Here is an 18,498-nt window from a genome sequence, read left to right on the forward strand (position 1 = left end):
CGGACACCCCTCCTAGATCTGTGGGCGTTACAATTATTTAAAAAGAATCATCAGCGTATATCGTTTAACATCTGGAATTAGGTCATAGGTATTGAGATACAAATATTTAATATATTTCTTAAAAAAGGGTTATTAACATATGCCATCGTATGATACCCCAATATAAAGAGTGTGTTTATTGTAGTCAAAGGTTAGCGTTTTCAATTCCTTTTAGAATACAGCTGTAAAGCGGGAAATTTCACACCATCGTTGTGCCACAGTCTCTGTTGTTGTCAATCTACTTTTTCACAATTGCATATCCCCGGCTAATTTTAAATTTGGTATCATAATATTATCCAAAGACAGCTGCGAAAATTTTATAGATTACAGTATACAATGATATTCGAGAATTATGTTTTGTAATAGACCCTTTTGTGCTAACTGTAGACTACTCGATGAGCATGCGCAGAGCATTTAAAGATATCTAAAAGTTTTAGTATTAGGTATCAGTCTTGTATTACATATTCCTGAGCGGGTGTATGGCAAAACATGGAGGCTGAAAATATAGTGCACTTCCTTTTTGCCTTTACCTGTTTTTCTTTCTTGGCAAATGACTATCATTTTTTATCAGAAGTACAGGGTAAATATCAAGCTATGACACAAAAAACTTGTTTTTGAGGAAAAAACAGTATTTTAATGAAAAATAATGCCTATTAAAATAATGTCTATTATATGAGCTCAAAATAAAAGTGAAAGTAGAAAAGGACTATTTTTAGTTTGACCAGTCCTGGTGTACCAAAGTTTGTGCCTTTTTGTCTAAAATGAACCTAAAAATTATTTTTGACATTTCCTTAATTGAAAAACATGGTCATAAGCTGAAACTCCTTGTCTTTTTTTTTTTAAAAATCATGAAAATTTAAGGTATACTATAGAAGTCTATGAGGCAAAGAATACAAGACTGAGACCTTTTGCTACGTCTGTTAGATTCAAATAAATACCGCTTAGGAACTTGAAATACCGTTATTTATCTAATAAACTAGATCGTCCCATTCCGGAATCGGACGGCCTGAAAAGGAATAACGCGGAATCTCGCGTTATAACAATTCATGACGTGTCCCATTCCGGAATGGGAAAATTCCGATTTCGACCGTAACATGTATACGTTATTTATATGCTTAAATTAACTGTTGAGTACCATATCCCCTAAGTGGGTACAAGGGGAATTCAGGTGGTCCGTCCCTTACGGAATTGAAATTTAAAAAAAAATTAAAACTCTTTTTCTAAATTTCACATATATATGTTTTGCTTGTCGCACAGGCTGTTTTTCAAAATTTGGTAGAGTAAAAATTTCAGTCAATGGACATTGGCACTGCGGAAGTTTCCATAGTTACATTAAACAAAACATGTAATTCCTTTCCTACTATATAATACTAACATGAACTAAATCTGTAAAGAGAAAATTACATTGTAATGATTATTGGGAAACCCGGATGGAAAAATGACATCAATACATATGCCACGCATCAGTAGATAATCTGTACCATATTTATGTCTTACAAACACATACACACACACACACACAACTTAATCTATGCTGAATTTAAAAAAAAATGGATCCGTAAAAACATCAAATGAAAAAGATGCAGGTTTAGATGAAACATCACCTGTCCTTCTAAATGAAACGACACCTGAGAAGGAAATAGATTTAGAGGAAACATCACCTGCTCGGAGTCCCATTTTAGAACGTATGTTACTCAAAGTCAAGTTCTGATATTATGATTGGATGCTGCTCACAATGCTAAGTTTATTTTCATATAGTGTCTTCCCTATCTAAATTAAGATATTCTATTCGTTTTCCATAATTTAACTTTATCTAAAAACTAGAAAACGATTAAATAAAAGTCCATAAGGACAAAAAACATAGATTTATTGAAATATGATTGCACAAAAGGGTCTATATTACCATTTATGATCGGTATATTGCTACATAGGAAATAATGAGATTGTTTACAACTGGTCAGAAAAACTCAGAATAGAGGAAGAATATGACAAACTGCGAAAAGAGATTCAGCAAAAAAACAAGGAAATAGAAACGTTGAAGAAAGAAAATGGCCACTTACAGGTAGAAAAAGGTAAGTGTTTTACTACTTGTCATTTACAGGCAAGTGTTTTTTACTACTTGTCACTTACAGGCAGAAAAAAGTAAGTTTTTTACTACTTGCCACTTACAGGCAGAAAAAGGTAAGTGTTTTACTACTTGTCACACACAGGCAGAAAAAAGGTAAATATATACCACTTGTCACTTACGAGTATGTTATCACTGGTCATTTACAAGCAGGAAATGATACCTGTTTTACCACTGGTCGAAAGAGGTAGCTGTTTCATCAACTGTCACTTACAAACAGAAAGAGATAATCGTTTCACAAATTGGCACTTACAGAAAGAAAGAGGTAGTTGTTTCATCAATTGGTTATCACAGATAGAAAAAGGCAACTGTTTCGTCAATTGTCACTCACAAACAGAAAGAGGCAAATGTTTCATCAATTGGTACTCACAGACAGAAAGAGGCAACTGTTTTGTCAATTGGTACTCGCAGACAGAAAGAGGTAACTGTTTCATATATTGGCACTTAAAAACAGAAAGAGGTAACTGTTTCGTCAATTGATACTCACAGACAGAAAGAGGTAACTGTTTCGTCAATTGTCACTTACAGACAGAAAGATGCAACTGTTTCGTCAATTGGTACTCACAGACAGAAAGAGGTAACTGTTTCGTCAATTGTCACTTACAAACAGAAAGATGCAACTGTTTCGTCAATTGGGACTTCCACACTGGAAAAGGTTATTGTTTATCCAATTGCCACTTACAGTTGCATCTCATACCCTTATAAGACTGGCTACCTTGAGTGTCATTACGAATAAAATACCATGTTTGTTATCATAATAACAATGTATACTACTACTTCTGAATGATAGAATTTTATTTTAGTGACGGAAGAATTAGAACGTATGAAGCAGGAAATACATCGGCTCAAAGGAATAGAAGGTACAATGTATTCAAGAAACCGATTAAGAACCGCGTTCTAAACATAAACATCGTAATATTTCTATACATGTATTACATGTACTTCAACACTAAGTATTTATTTTGATAACTTCATAAAATACCATGGCCAAAACGTGTTTTACAGCCCAATAAGACAGCAACGAAAGAAATTTAAAATAACTGCACCAGAACGCATAAACAAAATAAAAGCACATAGTAAGCTAATATTATACTGTAAAAATACAAATCTAACTACAAAATGATGATATTCAGTGTATTACAAGTAATATCGATTCTGCAGAGGAACTCAAATATTGCCACGTTAGAATCAGTTTTAATTACCAGTATATGTAAGAATCAGGCAGTTGGCGAAACATGGTATGAAAAAAAACCCACCATTTTGGTAGTTTCATTTGAGTATTTTTACCATCAGAATCAAGAAAAAAAACTTTATAATTATTTTACATATATTGCTGGACCATAGATTTACATTTTACTGAAATATACTGAACACGAACATTTCAAGGGCAGATAACTCTGTCTTAAACCTAATTTTTTTTTACGATTCTACTGAAAATTTTCTGTTAATCCAATGATGCAGAGATCAACAATGGTCTTCTCGAAAAGAGAAAGCATCCTTGGGTGATATTTTATTGTCAGATCAGTGGGGTTTTGACAGGGTAATCAAGGGAACCAAATTTATAGCGGTAATCAAAAGAATATAATCCAGGGACAAAGACCCGGCATGGAAAACAGGCATACACAACAAAGAACATACAGTAACTAAAATCATACATACAAAGTAACAAAAGCAAATGAGCAACTCGGACTCCAATAAAAACTGGGAGCATGGACCAGGTGCACCGGTAGGGTAAGCGACAGGCATGTTTCTGATCTTTCCCATTTTGGTCTGATTAATACAAACAATTACACTTAATCAATAAAATAGTTTTGAAAAAGTTCAAATGTTTTGTGAACCACTATTCAAAAAGGCAAACAAACTACGATGTTATGCATTCAAACATTTATAACTGATGTACTAAATAAACACAAGTCATTAAAAAACCCTATGAAAAGGCACCATTATCGAAACGTTGGTCTTAAATGAAAGGTGATGACAAACTTATTGAACAGATGAAATCTATGCCGTAGTCAAAAGGAGTAGTGTAAAAGGACAGTCCGTGTAACAAATGGTAATATCGGACACAAACTGCAAATTTTTGATATTTTGATATTATCGAAGGAAGATACTTGTTGATTTAAAAAAAACGATTAAACAGTCTGGGTCCTTTTCACAAAAAAGTCGGAAGTGTAGAATTAACCGTAAATTGTGATGTTTTCATAGGGTTTAGTATTGTGACGTCATAGCTTACGACTAATTTTACTCTTACGATTTTTTGTGGAAAGTACTGCAGGTACTTCACTTAGTATACCGTTAAAACTAGTTAATTGCATTAAGATTCATTTTATCATTGTAGAATGTAAAAATAACATAGAACATCAATGTGAAGAATTATATAAGAAACTCGAGGAAATGAATACCAATAATATACAAATAGCGGATGAAAATAGATGTTTGAAGGACAAAAATGGTAAGTAATGAAATGCAAATTAAAATCTGTGAAAAAGCACTGTTCTTAAATCAAATTATAATTTAATAAGTCAATTTGCCATTGGCAGCGTCTAATTTAATATAAATTGTGAATAAGTGAACAATGACACCATCTAAAAGGTAAGAGGGGACTAAATACAAATGAAATAAAAAATAATACGTAAAAAGACAGAGAAGAAGCCCGAAAAAGTATTTGATGTGAAGAAACCCAGTGAATTTAATATGGTTAGTCACATTTCAAAAGTAAACGAAAGCAAATGCACTGTCATGAACTCAGTTTAATTTATTTTTCATTACGTAGTATGATAAACAAATGTTAAAAGAAATAAAAATAAATTTTTTTTCAGAATGAAGAGTTGGTTTATATGATGATTTCATTACTATTTTACCGTGATCGACATTTTTGATGTTTTCCCTCAAGTATTTAAAGTGGACAAATTGTCATTACAATCACCAATAGCAAAATCATTTAATTATCTCCCTTACAGCGTCGGTTCTAATGGGACGAGTTTCTTCAAATTCTTTTGAAGAGTACCGCCTATGTGTCGCAAGAAGTGGAAACCACTTTTGGAGTCCAATCTGTCGGTAAAGTTTGCAATACTTTTCTATGACGTCGTAAAAAAATGAACATACGTCTATGACGTCGGTCATATGTTTATCATCGGTTTACCACAGCTGTAGTTTAAAGAGCTTTAATTTGAAGCATGTCATATTAAGTAACAGTCTTCATGATCAGACAAGAGGTGATTCATACATGTCAAACCCCCACCGAATTCACTTCTATTTCTTATAGAGAATCAGTTAGAGACCACATAACCAGTCATAGTTTTTCATTTGGGTGTTGTGCTTTTGAGATAAAAATTATATGAATTGTATATGAAATATGCACTTTGCAAGAGTTGTTTTTCTTGATTTGGCTGCATTTGGATGATTTTAGTAGGAGATGAATGTATGATTTTATTATTTGAAAATATAGCCTATGTAGACTGAACACGCATCGTTTGTTTGGTTCGTTTTTCTAATCATGAATCACTTTACCATTGGAAGTGACTGAATTTTTATGTGGACTGGTACTTAAGTTGATAGTAAAGTTTTGTCACGATTTTATATCTGTTATTAATTACTGTATTAATTATTATAGATGACAATGAAGATTACAAGAAATTTTATAAACTAGCCAAACAAAAGGATCAGGAAATAGTTCAAACGATAAGAAATTTGGAAGGTAAAGTATTTTGTCGCCTTTTTAACCTAGAAAACATATGGCTAATATACTGGTGTGTATTCATGTTTAAGTTTCGACTATAAAATATTACTCGCTTTTATACTGGTAGGTATAAACAAATTGCGCGGTTGTATATTGGTATTTAGCTGTCGTAGTCACCTGTAGACACTTTGGTAGGTATAAACAAATTGTGCGGTTGTATATTGGTATTTAGCTGTCGTAGTCACCTGTAGACACTTTGGTAGGTATAAACAAATTGTGCGGTTGTATATTGGTATTTAGCTGTCGTAGTCACCTGTAGACACTTTGGTAGGTATAAACAAATTGTGCGGTTGTATATTGGTATTTAGCTGTCTTAGTCATTTGTAGACACTTTGGTAGGTATAAACAAATTGTGCGGTTGTATATTGGTACTTAGCTGTCGAAGTCACCTGTAGACACTTTGTTTTTTGGTGTGATAATTTGAGTAACAGTTGGTTGATCCTTAGAATAAATATAACAAGATTCCAAACTGCAAATATTATGATATTGATTATGAATGTTCCGAAGTATAATAGTCATATTTTATGTAATTTTGGTGGTAAAACTTTATTACAAAAAATTATGGGCCGGAAACATACATTTTCCTAATGTCAAGACAATATTTTGACTTTTAGTGAATATCCTGTTTGTGGGGACCAAAAAGGTGACTAAAACAAGCATTTTTCATATTCACGTACAATAACTAGAGTAAAAATGAAGGAATCACATAAACATATGCAATATGTAACAACATATGTTGCAAGGTGCCATGCCGCCATACTAACCCAGGAAGAATGGGATTGATTTTTACGGTTATGACTTGAGCCAAGTAAAAGTTCGAGGTCACAAAGGGTCAGAGACAAATATTTTTTTCGACCTAGAGCTCGACCTATACGATTGTATCGAGCTACGCCCTTTGAAACATTTCATTTACACCTATATTTACCATGTCAAATTGTGATGATGTCACTACAAAACATTTACGGGTGTAAAAAGACGTAGCGTTCGTTTTGTCGTCGTCGTTGATCCGGAAGGTTATTACGGGATTCGTTTTTTATATTATAAGTGTAGCGACAGTGTATGAATGTGATGTTATGTTTATATATGCCAACCAGCACGTGAAAATATAAAAAAATATCTATAGGGGTTAAAGGGACGAAAACAACAATCGTGTTTTTTTTTCTTGAAAAGCATGAGGAAATGTGTATGCAACTCAATACAATCATTTGGTTCATACCAAAAAGGATATTCAGAATTTTGTATAACACAATCCAAGTAAAGACATATATTTGAATGGTATGTCGAAACTTGTCCAAACTGTTCAGAGTCTTACATCTACGATGGTATCAAGCTGCACCCGGCAAAGCATTTTATAGCATAATTCGTCGTAAAATGCTTACGATCATACATTTTATTTGTCATGCTGTATTTTATTATAGATAAAAAAGTAGAGACAATATAAATTGATGGTTATTAGAAGCTTCCAGTATTTAAACATCTACAGTGCGTAGAGACTAACCCAATGTCATTAGTTCGTAAAGTTTTGAACTTTTGGAATGGGGAAAAACCTCTGATTTCAACTGAAATTCAAAATTTCGTCTCGATTGCTTAATTTGATTAAACCATAAAAAACGACAACTGGTACCTGAAAAGTTTTTCAATCGTAGTAATAGTAGTACTAGTAGAATCTTCAGCGACACCTGTCTAAACTGAACCCTAATTAATGCAAAAACCTATCTAAACTGAACCCTAATCAATGCGAAAACCTGTCTAAGCTAAAACATAATTAATTAGAAAACCTGTCTAAACTGAATTATTATTAATTCGAAAACCTGTCTAGACTGAACCCTAATTACTCCAAAAAACGTCTAAACTGAACCCTAATTAACGCGATAACCTGTCCAAACTAATACCTGAATTAGTTCGAAAACCTGTCTAAACTGAACCCTACTTTATGCGAAAACCTGACTAAACTAATACCTGAATTAGTTCGAAAAGCTGTCTAAACTGAACCCTAATTAATGCAAAAACCTGTCTAAACTGAATCCTAATTAATACAAAAACCTGTCTTAAGTGAACCTTAATTACTCCAAAAACCTGTCTAAACTGAATCCTACTTAATGCAAAAACCTGTCTAAACTTAACTCTAATTAATGCGAAAACCTGTCTAAACTGAACCCTAATTAATACGAAAACCTGTCTATACTGAACCCTAATTATTGCAAAAACCTGTTTAAATTGATACCTGAATTAACCGAAAACCTGTCTAAACTGAACCCTAATAAATACGAAAACATGTTTATACTGAAACTAAATAATGCGAAAACGTGTCTGAACTGATATCTGTATTAACCAAAAACCTGTCTTAACTGAACCCAAATTAGTCCGAAAACCTGTCTAAACTAAACCCACATTAACCCGAAAATCTGTCTTAACCTGGCATTTTTTGAAGTACATTGATATCTTGCTTGTTTGTTTGGGTTCAACATCCGAACAGCAATATTTCAACTATATTCAGACGATGAACATTAAATGGATGATAAAATGAACATGAAATGATGATGAAATGATGATGAAATGAAAAAAGGATGGGACACAAGGATAATAGAGTCGACAAATTTTGATTGCCTCTAGAAAAAGGGGGGAATGGGTAAGGTCGGGCAATTTAGCCTCCTGTGGCGGAGCGCTTTAGGTTTCTACTCCTATCAAATACCACAGCAGGGTTCTTCAACATGCAAGGAACGTGACATCTTTCCCAACACGGTGCACCACTATGGTTTGCAGTCAGGCTTTCCGTATTATAGCCTGACAACCCCAGCATGTAACATGCCAGGGTTACCCCATTCCACCACCTCGGGCACACATCCCAGTTGCTCTGTGGGCGGAGCGCCTAGCCCCCGGCTAGGTTTCAAAGCACTATTTAGTCACCTTTTACGACAAGCTTAGCGCTGCTGCTATTCTTTTAACACCCGAACCTGCACGGGGCCAATTGATATCAATGAAAATCTAAATTATTTCCAACCTTGGCTAACAAATACCTATTTAAACTGAACCAGTGATAACGTCAAAAAATGTTCGGATTACAAAGTTTTCACTTTATCTGTTACTGAACAAAGGCCTGTCTATTGAACTGTGGATTTTAGTTTCTACATATAATACCAGCAACACTACAGACCAAGGTAGTTTTCCAAGTACTGTGAAAGTACTATTGTTCATGGGGTACAAAATTTCGTGGTTTCCGTAGGTAAGCCAGACTACGAAATTTCGTTCCGACCGAAAAAGGGACTCCCATTATTGTATACAAGTATACTGAAAACCTAAAAACCACGAATTCCAAAATCCATCAACCCGTGTTTCTTTCCTAATCCAAAATTTGTATCCATGAATTAAAGAATTTTTACAGTATCAACGTTTTACCGCGTAAAATATTATAAAAAACATATTTGATCGTTAGTGTAAATTTTAATTATTTTAAAATTTGATATTGATTATCACATGTGAATGATTATATTACTTCGGCTAAAGATTGCACGAATAAATAGACAATTTTGGTTTTGTTTGAAATTACAATCCGTAAAATGTGTTTGTGCAGTATTTTGACATAACTCAATATTTCCAGAAATGCCAATAACAATTGTAAGCGTAAAAGAAGTGTTAACTATGAAATTTGTATATAATATGCTCCTTTTTGTCGTTACTTTGTACAATGAGGGTATTGGTGGATATGGATACTATATTTGATGTAGAGTTTTTGAAGGTGTGATGGTAAACGGTATCGTTAAATTAAGTTTGTATTACGATTTGATTCATTTTATCGAATTGTTTAATTTTGTTTCTTTCTGTATCAATTATTTTTGTTTCTTTTTTTCTCTTTTAGTTTTCGTTTTGCATTTTTTAATAACCCGAGAATTATGGGTAATATTGATTACGTAATTTTCGTATTTTTATTGTTTTCCTTTGTAGATGAAAAAGAATGTTTACAGCGAGATACGGACAATTTGTCTGCACAGATTGAGACTTTAAAAGGACAACTTTCCAACCTAAAAGCCGAAAATGAAAACTTGCATGTGAATAACGGTACGAATATATATATCATTAGATTATTTAATATTTTTTTCAACGAGAAGGAGTTTCTCATGCTTATCTCGTCGTGTACTTTGCCGCAAGACAAGATGAGAATGAGAAACTCCCGCGAGTTAACAAATATATTTAATAATCTGTTTATCGCTGTTTTTTGCTGAATTGTAAGGTATTATTTTTTTCACTCTGACATAGAGATTAGAAGATCTTGAGTTTGACGGAGAGCGGCGTAGAAATATGCAGAGGAAGAAAAAAAAAACACTGAACTCTTTGCTACCGATGGCAATTCAACAAAAATTGATTCTGACACAGAGATTAGAAGATCTTGAGTTTGACAGAAAGCGTCGTAGAAATATGCGTAGATATTAACCCTTTAAATGAAATGATTTACTACCTATGTGAAAATTTAAAGCTAGAATTTATTGCCCTGACAGATTACTTCTTGCAAGAGAATGGAAGTTAATTATCAAATGTTCCTTAGATACGTTATACACTTGTCAAAGAAAGGAACTTCAACTTTTTTGAAATGCATTGAAAACCATGTACCAATTTTGAAACAAAAAAAAGATCAGGAAAAAGTTGGTACTGTTTGTATTTTGGCCAACAATCACAATACAAAAATATGTAGGTATGAACAAAAAGTTATGTGTTTTTCTTGCAAATGCTATAGTCATAAAAAACGCTTTTGCTCCCTTTATCACTAGGAAATTGGCAAAGAAGATATGGCCTCTATCAAAAATTCTTCTATTTGTTCTACAAATGTATTTGATTTTTTCCAAAATATTTGCTCAGAATGCAATAATATATCCTATTCTTGTTTGGAATTATATGACTTTGCTGAAAGTCCAGTTAACAAAACTAAGGAGATATCTACAAAGAAACCCTCCAAAAATCTTAGTCTATGAATTATGATGAACAAAGCGTCTGTTTATGTATTGATGGGAAGACACCTATAGGTTCAAGTAGTGTAACTATCTCAGAATCTAGTCCAAAAACAGTTGATTGCAGTGCATTAGAAACATCTGAGAAATTTGAAAATGTAAAAGATGATTTAATTCCTGATGATTTTGAAAATTGTACAAAGGATACTTTTGAGATCATATTAGTGAGGTTGTGACATATGATATTTGTATACCTGAGGCCAAAATGATTTTTTATTGTGTATCCATGTTCTTTACTTTTCTGATCATCTCATTGTCTTCTATGTAAGCACATCCATGGAAACTCAGTCAAAGATCTAGTAACTGATAGGAGACTAAACCAATATGGGTTTAATAGTCATAAATCAATTAAGATCTGTAGTCACAATGTAAATAGAATAAGTAACAAGATTGATGAAATTCGTTATAATCTTTGAACTTCTGATAATCATCCAGATGTTTACGGTTGTTGCGAAACGTTTTTTGACGAATACAGTACCTAATAATGACATTGATATCCCGGGTTACATATTAAAAATAAAAGATAGAAACACTCATGGAGGGGGTGGTTGGGCTATTTATTTTTCTGAAAAATTACAATTTGAAGGGAAGCAACAATTTAAAATTTCAAATCTTGAAACAGTTTGGTTTGAAGTTAAGCCTAGTCATAGAAAACCATTTTACTATGCTTTGTATATTGGCCTCCACAATCTCTTATACAGTGGATTGATTACTTTGAAAATAAATTGTCTACTGCCACAAAATCCAATTCTGACATTATTTTGACTGACGATTTTAATATGGACTTCCTATTACCTGATACATATAAATTACCAATTAAATGGAAAAGTATGTTGGAGACTTTTGGTCTTCATCAAATTGTAAAAGAACCAACAGGTTTACAGAAAATTCTAGAACTTTAATTGATCATATGTATGTTACAAACAAAGATACGGTTTTAGAATCACATGTGATGAAATGCAGTTTAAGTGATCATTATCCTATTTGTATATCTAGAAAAGAAAAAAAATAAAAGAAAATGAAAAAGATTCCCATAGACATATAACATATAGGAATTTTAAAAATTTCAACGAAAATACATTTCTAAATGACTTATCTAGAGTTCCTTTCCATTTAGTTGAATTTGAAAGTGATTTAGCTAAATCACTTTCAAATTCAACTAAATGGAAACTAATAATGTTAGATTAACTTATAGTATGCTATCTTTAATAATGTCATCAACAATCATGCTCCTGTAGTAGAGGGTCAAACGAGATAAACAACCCGAGTGGTATAATAATTATGTGATATATGCAAGAAAAATGAGAGATGAATATCATATTCTAGGCATGTGGGCAGAATATAGATTCTCGAGAAATAGAGTTTTTCATATAATTGAGGAGTCTAAGAACAAATACTATGATAAAATGCTTATAAATTTAAAAGATCCAAAATATCTATAGAAGTAAGACTTAAAAAGTTTTGTGCAGGAAAAAAATAGCAAATGAAAAATTTTGTATTTTGCATTTAACAATTTAACAATCCCTGATTTGTTTTCGCTGTTAAATAAACTAGATGTAACTAAGTCTTCAGGAACAGACAACATTGGTCATAAATTGCCTAAACTAAGTGCACCTATTATTGCATCATCTCTAACATGTATGTTAAACAGAATGATAGATACTGGTACTTATCCAGATATTTTTTAAAAAAATGCAAAAGTGACAACAATGTTCAAAGCAGGTGATCGTGCTCTTCCAACAAATTATAGACCGATATCGGTTTTACCAACTACTTCAAAACTTATTGAACGCCATGTTCAATCCCATCTTTATTATTATGTCTCTAAATAATAAGTTATTCCACCCTGCTCAATTAGGTTTTAGACCTGGTCATTCGTGTCAGACATCCTTGATCAATATAGTTGATACATTTCTTGAGGAAATGAATGAGAGAAATATTAATATTGCAATACTCCTAGATTTGAAGAAAATAATTTGATGTTGTTGAACATTCTATACTTAAGCAAATATTAGAATTATATGGCCTTGACAAAAACAGTGTAAACTTTTTTAAATCTTATTTGGAAAATAGAACCCAACAAGTTCAAATAGGAAATGTTAAGTAAAAATACTCCTAGTGGAATTGGTATATCTCAAGGATCAATTTTTGGTCCTCTTTTGTTTATTTTATACATATATGACCTTCCACTTCACATAAAAAAATGTAATACTGATCTTTACGCAGACTACTCAACAATTCATTTATCTGGAAAAGATGTAATCAAGATAAAACCTAAAATACAAAAAGACCTGGTGGAAAAGGAAAAATGGTGCGAAAGTAATTAGATGTTTATAAACTTTGCTGAAACAAAATGTATGTTAATTGGAACTAGACAGAAAATCTTGTCACAAAGTGATGCTCCATCATTTACAATAAACTTTAATATTCAAAACTCCAAATGTGAGAAGTTACTATGTGTTACGAAACACAATCAAGGGTAACTTATCTATTCCTAGAACAAAACTCAACTCTACAAAAGATCTTTTAGTTATCTGGTCCAACTCTGTGGAACAATCTACCAACAATAGTAAGAAATTCCAAAACTGCCATTTAAAAAAAGAAACAGATTAAAATGCTATTTACTTAGCAAACAGAGTTTTTTTGATTTTGTGTCACTGTATGTGTTAGCGTGTATTTTAAACAATATGTATTATTGATTGTTTTGTATTTGTTTACTGTTGAAGGCCTCAGAGAAGATTAGTGTATTTACTAACTGTGTTACCCTCTTGAAAAAAAGTATTATTATTATCATTATTATATATTTACTTTGGGAAAAATATAATATTCAAAACTTAATGTTGTTTTTATAAAACAGAACAAAATCAACGGATCTTGGATGATGTCAACATGCAGTTGGAACGATCTACATCTGAAAATGACTCACTCAAAGGTAAACGTTTCGATAAACTGAAATCAATAACACCTAACAGTATTACAGATGCCGAAAATAAGAGATACTCTAGTAAAAATTTGGAAAGACTGAATATTATTGGTACTGATTTTACGGTATAAAATTGCTGATATTAACACTCCCAGATTACTTATTGTAGTAAATAGTTTCATTGTTAAAACTAATTTTAAAGATAGGTTATTCAATTTTGCAAATTTACAAGCCTTGTATTTGGGATGAGTCTTGGCATGGGGTGATATAATCAAATGTTAAATATATTTTATTTAATGACACATGACATTTTAATCTATCTGATGCGGACATACTTCAAACCTAAAATAACCGAAAATAATTATAGGTTTTGTTAAGCTAACGTTGTATAATAAAAATGAAATTTCCTTTAGAAATTTGGGGGAAATAGTTAATGCATTCAATTATGGTCTTTCGAAAAAAAAAAGGTAACAGTTTTAACTAGCATTTTCATTTGTAATCTTTTCAAACTAAAGGCTCCGGGCATGGTGTAATTTCCATTGCAGTATCGATTTGAGTTAAACGTTTCGAATTGGTTTTTATGCTTGCTACAAATAAGTAGGAAACTACAAATTATTAGGGAACCGTTATTGACATACACTCAACATAAATTCACAACCCCGTCTTTCCGTCCCCTGTTGGTACTAAAACAAATTGCAGGTCAAGTATATTTTTACAGCACAAGAAAACTTGTGGTTTTTAGTAAACTGTTTTGAATATTTGTCGTGTAATCATTGGGATTTTGCAGATGGAGGTAGACCTCGGGTCATTGGAACGTTTGTATTCAGCATTTTACATCAATCTTATGTAAGCATCTAATTAACTTGGATTCATTTTTATTCTGCTTCAAACAAAAGGTTGAGAGGTTTTAGTGAAATTGAATACAGTACAAACATCACTTATTTCATGAGTTATGTCCCTTTCCCTAGGTCTACCTTCTTGACATGACATTCTTGCAAATTTCATGATTGACATGATTTTTACGCCAACTTCAATTACTATGACTATGTAATAATTTCACTTGGATATCACGTGAAGGTTCGTTTTTTTACTTGAAATTTGTAACCAATTATATTCGCACAATTAATGTAAAATCACATGAAATTTGCATGGAATAATTATGCTTGCATGAGCTACAGTAAGTCCGTTTAATATCAATATCACAAAAGCTCCTTTTTAACAGTTAGATTTGTTAATCAGTTAATCATTATACAAAATCTTACCTTATTTCAGAACAAAATAAACAATTAATGGAGGAACAGTCAATGTTACAAAGTGAAGTAGACCGCTTCAGAGATGAACGTGAACAGATTGAGATGGAAAAGAAGAACTTACTAACAAACAAATGTAATATATATATAATACGAAACCACGTAATGATATAAATGACAATCAGTTCAGAAACTTCTTCTCATTGATTGTTGTAATCTCTTAAGTTTTCCCTAGCGCAATTTTAAACAAAATTACATTTGAACAAGGAGGAAGTAAGAAATCTACATTAAATCCAGTCCAAATTACCACTAGAGACGTCCGTATTTCTAAATACAAATAGAAATGAAAACAACATGAGATGAGACAGCGTTTAAAAAAAATAAATAAATCTGCGACTTTTGTTAGATAGTATAAATTTTTTTTCTGATATTTTAGATGAACAAGAATCTAGAGTTACACAACTTGAGAGTACGATTAATGAAATGAGAGGTAAGTCGAGGTCTTGTTGTACGCTTCAGTAGGAATTGACTTCGCTCTTCGTATCGTCAATTTTCTTCGGAACTTTTATTTCATAAACAACTATACGGTTGTAGAGAAGCAGAGAATACTATGAGAGTTCGTTTAAAAGAATATGAAGAAAAATTGAACGGTTTTCATACCGTTTAACGGTACTATTTAGAGGACTTCTAAAACATCCATTCGACTATAATTTTGTTAACTACGAAATAAACAAAGTTGTAAATTTTTAAACCAATCTATTATATTATACTCAGTCAAGTCATGATCATATGACATTATTTTGTCTTGTAGTAATGGTATCTACTAGCACATGTTTCTTTTGTGCATTACTATTTGTAATTGTTCACTTTCTATGGCCTCGGCGATGACAGATTTTCAAAAGTGTGAATTCTATATACATTTCGTAAACAAACATGGCTACCATCGCTTCGACAAATGAGACATGATTCATGGCGTGAAACGGTATTTTCTGCTTTAGTCCATTCATGTTCGATATATTATACATTTGAAAGAATATCGCCATTGAATGAAGCATTTATGCTCAAACATTTAAAATTTACAACGATCTTACGTTTTCGTTTGATTGCTGCTATTTGCAATGTAAATTTTACTGTAGAAATTCTCACAGAAAAAAAAAACATTAATATATTTCAGATAGTTGGGGATAAATATAAAAGCTATTTTGTTCAGACTTTAATGATGTTAAAGGTCAGACCATTCATTCAAATTAGACAGAACAGTTCCTCCGACTTGTATTTGTTTTAAAAGTGAATGTTAGACTGTGGATAAATTTAAGAAAACAACTGAGTTCAATCATATAATATTTCATGTTATCGTTAAAAAAATAATTATAAAGTGAAAGATATTTATTCATGTATTTTGGACCAACCTTCAACGAATGATATTGTGCTTGATTTACTTTAAGAAACACAAAATGATTACAAAGAGCTATTCAGGCGGATAAAACCAGAAAAAGACAAAGGAGATGAACAAATAAGAATTCTAACAGGTACATAAAATGCAAAAAAAAATAATACCAATCATATATATATATATATATATATATATATATATATATATATATATATATATATATATATATATATATATATATATATATATATATTCGACTAAGAATTTAATGTGTATACAGAAGTATATATTTGTCAATAATAATCCAACATGATCAAGTAATTACAATATTTTAGTCACTAGTACTTTCATGCCTTGTGGCAATCTTCAGGTGAACTATTTGAGTACGTTGTTAACGGTAACGTTTATGTGACGTTACAATAGTTATATACCTGATGGTGGCAAAGTACAATACAATTTGCAGTGTCAAAATGAAATGAAGATTGCCACAAGGCATAAAAGTACTAGTGACTAAAATATTGACATATATATATAAACGTCTCAGAATGTGACGACTCTATTCGCTACACTGCTCCATCGGATCAAATTGCTACAGGGAAGATAACGTAAATATAGCCTAGATGGCCGAGTGGTCTGGGGCGCAGGACTTTGTGCAGGCGGTGTTGCCATAGATGTCACAGCGATACGAGTTCCAGTCCCGTGGAGGGAACGACCAAAAATTTGTTGGGAATATTTCAGACCTTTCTATACGTTTACATATCTTCCCTGTATCAATATGATCCGATGGAGCAGTGTAGTGAATAGAGTCGTCACATTCTGAGACGTTTGTATATATATATGTGTGTGTGTGTGTGTGTGTGTGTGTGTGTGTGTACAAAGAGTAACCGTTCACCAGCAGCATTAGTAATCAAGTAAATAGGAAGATCTAAGCCCAATAAATTCTTGTATACAAGAAGTACTTAAGTAATAGTCTTTGTAAGAATCATACAAATTCTGTAATATGTGATATACCCCCCAAAAAAGGCGGCACACTTTTATTTTTGTTATTAAGTTGCTCAATAGGTCTATATGATGAAATGTGTAATTATTCATTCCAATCTGTCTGCTCTTAGGAGATAATGTACATTGAAAATCTTAACAGTTTCTATTGTATTTTAGTGTCATGTACAGGGTTATCTCCCTTAATTGTGAACAAGGGTTACAATAAAAACCACATGCTAATTTCTATTTACATTTAAAAAAATATAAAAAAATAAACATATGTAGGCTTTCCAACCATGCATCACATTTGCCTGATTCTCATATATAGTGCTACCAGAACTGTCAAAGCAGGAAAGAAAATTGATCACCGAGAGGTTCCACCATGTGTAATTCAATGAATGAAGCCTCCGTGTTTTATGTATTTTAAAACTTGTAATGCTGCACATATTGATAAATATGATAGATTAACATGCTATAACTCGGACGAGAAAAGTCCGAGTTAATGTTTCCAGATGTATTATACTTGATGTTTTATCATACAATATTGCTTTCATATAAAATGAGTTTTAGGCATTATTTGACTTTACGTCACGCAAGAAAACATTTGATATCTATTTTTTTATCTCCCTTTCCGATTTGTGATTTTGAGATTGAAATTTCGGTATGTTCCTTTATGTTAGGTAGTGAAACCACGTTAAACGTCTTGTTTATATATCTATTTCACATTGATAAAAGAGTTGTCAAATATTTCTAAATATTTATTATTTTAGCTGAAATAGGCGACCTACGGTCAGCAAAAGAAGATTTGTCAGTAAAACTAGACTCCAAAGAGGAGAGTATAACCCAGCTAATGGCGGAAAAGGATACAATGAATTCAGATATTGGTATGCGAGGCATATTCACAAAACAAAATAACAAATTATTTCTATAAAACGAGATTATGATTATGAACATTCGTATACATTAGCCATCAGATATCAACTAACTCAACTTAGCTTCACAATTGTTTTTGTACGTATATGTTATATATAATTGAGAAACATAGATA

General features: G+C 32.1%; 1 protein-coding gene across 8 annotated transcripts in view; it reads left to right on the plus strand.

Moving 5' to 3' along the window:
- Positions 1 to 18,498, plus strand: part of LOC148599533 (uncharacterized) — a 71,090-nt gene that overhangs the window by 26,950 nt on the left and 25,642 nt on the right. For 5 of the 8 annotated variants that reach the window (XM_088558707.1, XM_088558713.1, XM_088558708.1 and 2 more), the window contains 11 exons: positions 1,971 to 2,111; positions 2,968 to 3,024; positions 4,503 to 4,616; positions 5,778 to 5,861; positions 9,846 to 9,959; positions 13,130 to 13,222; positions 13,761 to 13,835; positions 15,099 to 15,212; positions 15,513 to 15,566; positions 16,522 to 16,605; positions 18,221 to 18,334. In XM_088558707.1, the coding sequence (XP_088414833.1) occupies positions 1,971 to 2,111; positions 2,968 to 3,024; positions 4,503 to 4,616; positions 5,778 to 5,861; positions 9,846 to 9,959; positions 13,130 to 13,222; positions 13,761 to 13,835; positions 15,099 to 15,212; positions 15,513 to 15,566; positions 16,522 to 16,605; positions 18,221 to 18,334 (1,044 nt within the window). Of the gene's footprint in view, positions 1 to 1,601; positions 1,725 to 1,970; positions 2,112 to 2,967; positions 3,025 to 4,502; positions 4,617 to 5,777; positions 5,862 to 9,845; positions 9,960 to 13,129; positions 13,223 to 13,760; positions 13,836 to 15,098; positions 15,213 to 15,512; positions 15,567 to 16,521; positions 16,606 to 18,220; positions 18,335 to 18,498 lie in introns of all 8 variants that reach the window. The other 3 variants (XM_088558714.1, XM_088558715.1, XM_088558711.1) reach the window with 3 other exon arrangements.

This window comes from Perna viridis, chromosome 13 (genome assembly GCF_037379345.1).
Source record: "Perna viridis isolate PV_CMFRI_1.1 ecotype Kerala chromosome 13, ASM3737934v1, whole genome shotgun sequence".
In the NCBI taxonomy this organism is placed as follows: domain Eukaryota; kingdom Metazoa; phylum Mollusca; class Bivalvia; order Mytilida; family Mytilidae; genus Perna; species Perna viridis.